The sequence below is a fragment of the Plasmodium reichenowi genome, chromosome 8 (genome assembly GCF_001601855.1).
Source record: "Plasmodium reichenowi strain SY57 chromosome 8, whole genome shotgun sequence".
Lineage (NCBI taxonomy): Eukaryota > Apicomplexa > Aconoidasida > Haemosporida > Plasmodiidae > Plasmodium > Plasmodium reichenowi.
This window is the reverse complement of record NC_033653.1, coordinates 423,448-427,944: the sequence shown is the minus strand read 5'-3', so window position 1 is coordinate 427,944 and position 4,497 is coordinate 423,448. Positions and strand designations below refer to the sequence as shown.

The following is a 4,497-nucleotide window of genomic DNA, read 5'->3' as shown; positions in this document are numbered from 1 at the left end:
AAAAATATATAAATATATAAATATATAAATATAAAAATATATAAATATATAAATATATAAATATATAAATATAAAAATATATAAATATATAAATATATTTATATATATATATATATATATATATATATATATATATATATATATATTCCTTATTTTTATGAATATACCCTTTTTCTTCTACTTGATCTTCCTTCTTATTTTGTTGTTGTTTCATTAATAAATAAGGAATCATCTGATTATGAATGTCTATGGATAGTTTTGAATTTTCTTCATCATCTGTAATGTCTTCCTCATCTTCGTCTTCATCTTCATCTTCATAAATATCTAATTCATTTTCATTACACATATATTCATCATTTGGTTTAATTTTTTTTAAATCCATATTGTTCTCTATTGTTGTTGAGTCTTTTTTTATATGCTTCTTAGTAATTACACTACTTCCTTCAGGATCTTCATCATAATCATTTTTATTATTATTATTAGTAGTAGTAGTAGTAGTACTACTACTTGTTTTATCTTCCTTACTGTTTATATATTTTATATTCTCCTTATTATCACCATGAGTTGTCAATTCTTTATATTCCTTAATTTCAGAAAGCCCTTCTTTCATATTTGCATCCATTTGTACAGTCGCGTTTTTGTTATCCTCATTAGTTGGCACATCTTTCTTTTTTTCTTTATCACTTTTATATATATCTATTAAAGATAACAATTGATTTTTAATATTTGTATCATGCATTTTCAAGTTTGTGTTTCTCTTTTTGATGTCACTTATAATATTCGGAATATCACTATATATTTTTGAGGCATGATCTATAATATTTTTCCCATCTCTTTCTAATATTTTGGTGGACATAGAAAATCTCTTATTATCATAATCTATATTTACAATGACTCCTTTTAATTTGTCATTAATTTTAAAATAATCATTTAAATTATCAACTTTTTTTTTAGATATTTCTGATACATGTATTAAACCTACAACATCTAAATATTTTACCATTAAACCATATTTTGAAATATGTATAATATCTACTTCAAGTACATCATATACATTCAGATTTTTAAGCTGTTCATTTTGTTCATATATTAAATTCGAGAAATTTAATTTATTTATATCAGTACAGAAAACCTTTATTTTTTTATTTAATAAAAGATCTTCATTAATTTTTTCTTCTAATTCTTCTTGTTCTGTTTTTATTTTATATTTACATGATAATGCAGATATATGTATAAATGATGTAATATCATTATATATAACAGTTATACCATTTTTTAATATTGCGATTACTTTTACATCAAAAGGTGTGCCTTGTGTTTTATATAATAATATTTTATTTAAGTCATTAATTTTCTGTATATTTTTTAAAGTTAATAATATTTTTCCTGGATACATTTTATATATCTCGAAAATTAATTTATCTTTCTTTTTAAAAACATCTCTAATGTTGCTAATATTATATGGTAATTGATCTACATGTATTTCTGCATAACAAGAATAATTAATATCTACATATGCAAAATCATTTTCTATTTTAAAAATTTCACCAAAAATTAATTTACCAACATATAATTTTTCATATACCTTTGGTTCTTCTTTACTATCATAATTTAATATACTAAATTTATTAAGAGTTAAATTAATTTCTTTGTCATATTTTTCATTATCAATATAATTATTAAAACCATATGCATTTGTTATTGAATTATCAGGTTTATATATATCATACATTTGTTTTTCATAATTACGTATCATATCTATTAGTATATGTTTCTTTAATTTCTTAGATTCCTTTATTTGATTGACACTCTCATTTTTATTATTTTTTATATTATTATTAATATGAGCTGAACTCATTTTGGGTTCAAATGTATGAACAGACACTTCATCATTTATATTATCGTTATTTACATTATTTTCATTATCACTTTGAATTTTATTATTATGAATATTATTATCATCGTTATCATCATTTTTATTTTCATTTATTGTGTCTTGATGTGTTATTGGCTGTACATCTAATTCTTGTTTTTTTTTTTGGTCATCCTTTTCAATTTTCTTTTTTATTTCATTTATTTTTTCATTAAAATTATAATCAAATTGTCCATATTTTAAAAAATAATATTTTTCATAATGTTCATGTAAGAATGTTAAAAAATCATAATTATTTCTTTGTGGTTCTAATCTATTTCTCTTAATGTGCATTTTTTTAAGATGGTGTTTATAGTCTTCATATAATTCATCTAGAAAATTATATTCTCTTTTTAATAATTTCTCATTATTTAAATTATTATGTATACTCATAATAACTTTATTTAAATCCTTTAGAAATTCTTTATATTTTTCATCTTTTTCTTTATCGTTTGTATTAAAAATGTTTATATCGTTATCTGTATAATCATTTTCTTCAGACGTTGACTGTGTTTTATTTTTTTTTTCATTTGCATCAGAAATTTTTTTTGCAATATCTCTATACTTGATCAGAAAATTACGAACATGTATAGGAATCTTATTTTTTTTTAAAATAGTATCAATAATTTCTAATAAATTACTATCATTATTACTTTTGAAAGGTTCTAAATTAATTATTTTATCCATTTCCGCAACCAATTTTTTTTCATCTTTATAATTTTTATTGTCATAAAATACTCCAAATAAATCAAATGTATTGCTATCACTTACTATAGAATGATTATTAATTAATTTGTCATATAACATATTTTTTTCCTTTTTGGCTAACTCGATATAATTTATATTATTAGTATCTTCTTCTTTATTTACATTTGAATTCATATAAATATCTTTTAACGAATCTTCAATAATGTCATATGTATCATCTAATATTTTGTTTTTCTTTTTATGGTCTTTAATATCACTGATATGCTCAAAATTGCTTACGTCGTTTTTTATCAATTTTTCATGCATGGCCATTTCAACATCTTCAATGGAATTTAACTTTTTATTGTCCTTATCTGATTTGTTAATTGATATATCTGATTTGTTAATTGATTTATCTGACTTTTTAATGGCACCATCTATTTTTTCACTTGTATCATCAGATTTTTCTTTTGAATCCTCTAATAATTTTTTTTGCTCTTCGATTTTTTTCAAATTTGTAAAATATTTTTTGCCTTCAGTTTTGATTTTCTTTTCCCGTTCTATTGTTTCTGGAAAGTATGCATTCACTAGTTGTTTGTATGAATGTTCCTATAAAAAAAGGAATTAAAGATATGTAATATATATATATATGAATAAATAAAAATGTGAATACATATATAAATATATATATATATATATATATATTTATATTTATATTTATATTTATATTTATTAATTTATTTATAATATATAATTGTTCAAATGTACATCATCGGCATATTCCTTTAGGACAGGTGCTATGTCCTTATAAATATATGGTATGTAAGGATCAATATCATTATCCTTATGGTTTTTAACACGAAATTCTAGCATCTTCTTTTTTCTCCTTTTATAATATGTATCTGTCTTAAAGTATATCTGAAAAATAATATATATTGAAATTTTCATATGCCAATGAATAATAAAAAAAAATAAGCATATACAATTATATATATATATATATATATATATATGTGTATATATTTCAATTTATATATTTCTCATTTATTTGTATATATTTATTTTCTTTTTTTTACGTAATTATTAGGAACCCATTGACGTTTTATAAAAGCAGAAACAAGGTACAGGACGAATACAAACAACAAATAAATCTTCGTAAATAACATTGTTACATTTTTAATCAATAAAATAAAAAAATTTTTACATTATTTTTGAAATGTGAAAAGATCAAATAATGACATGAAGAAAAAAAAAAAAAAAAACAAAAAAAGAAGAAAAGAAGAAAAACGAGAAGAAAAAAGAGAAGAAAAAGAATGAACAAAAAAATATATATATATATACTATAAACCCATTTTCTAAAAAAAAATTTATTACTAATACAAACTGGATTAATACTAATCAAATGTGCAACCTAAATTAAAAGATGATGAATTTTAATTTTAATCCATAAATATTTATTAATAATTTTTTTTTTTTCTTTTTTTTACATTTCCATAAAAAGAAAATTAAAAAAATAATACCTAAAAGTATAAATTATTATATATATATATATATATATATATATGTACAATTTAATGTAATATGTTAATATTAAAATATATACTATATGGTATAATATGTATATTATTTAGGGTCTTAAATAAAATTCAATTTAATTTAATTTAATTTAATTTAATTTCTTTTTATTTTTATTTTCTTTTTATTTTATATTTTTTTTTTTATGGTATCCTTTTTTTTGTTCTTTATGGGCTATTTATGGAATCCACTTATTTTAAAATATTAAATTTGGGAAATTATTTCAATTACAGTTCATTCAAAAAAAAAATTAGATTTCTTTTATATTTTATTTTTTTTTTATTTTTCTTATAATATGTAAGTGCATATATTTTTTTTCGTAT

The 4,497-nt window shown here is 19.5% G+C and overlaps 1 protein-coding gene across 1 annotated transcript in view; it reads right to left on the bottom strand.

Moving 5' to 3' along the window:
- PRSY57_0811200 (RNA-binding protein, putative) overlaps window positions 1-3,765 on the bottom strand; it is a gene marked incomplete at both ends in the record, with an annotated part of 4,367 nt that extends 602 nt beyond the window's left edge. The window contains 3 exons of the mRNA XM_020114716.1: window positions 168-3,208; window positions 3,368-3,517; window positions 3,676-3,765. Of these exons, the coding sequence (XP_019970556.1) occupies window positions 168-3,208; window positions 3,368-3,517; window positions 3,676-3,765 (3,281 nt within the window). Of the gene's footprint in view, window positions 3,209-3,367; window positions 3,518-3,675 lie in introns of the transcript that reaches the window.
- Between the last annotated feature and the right edge of the window lie 732 nt (window positions 3,766-4,497).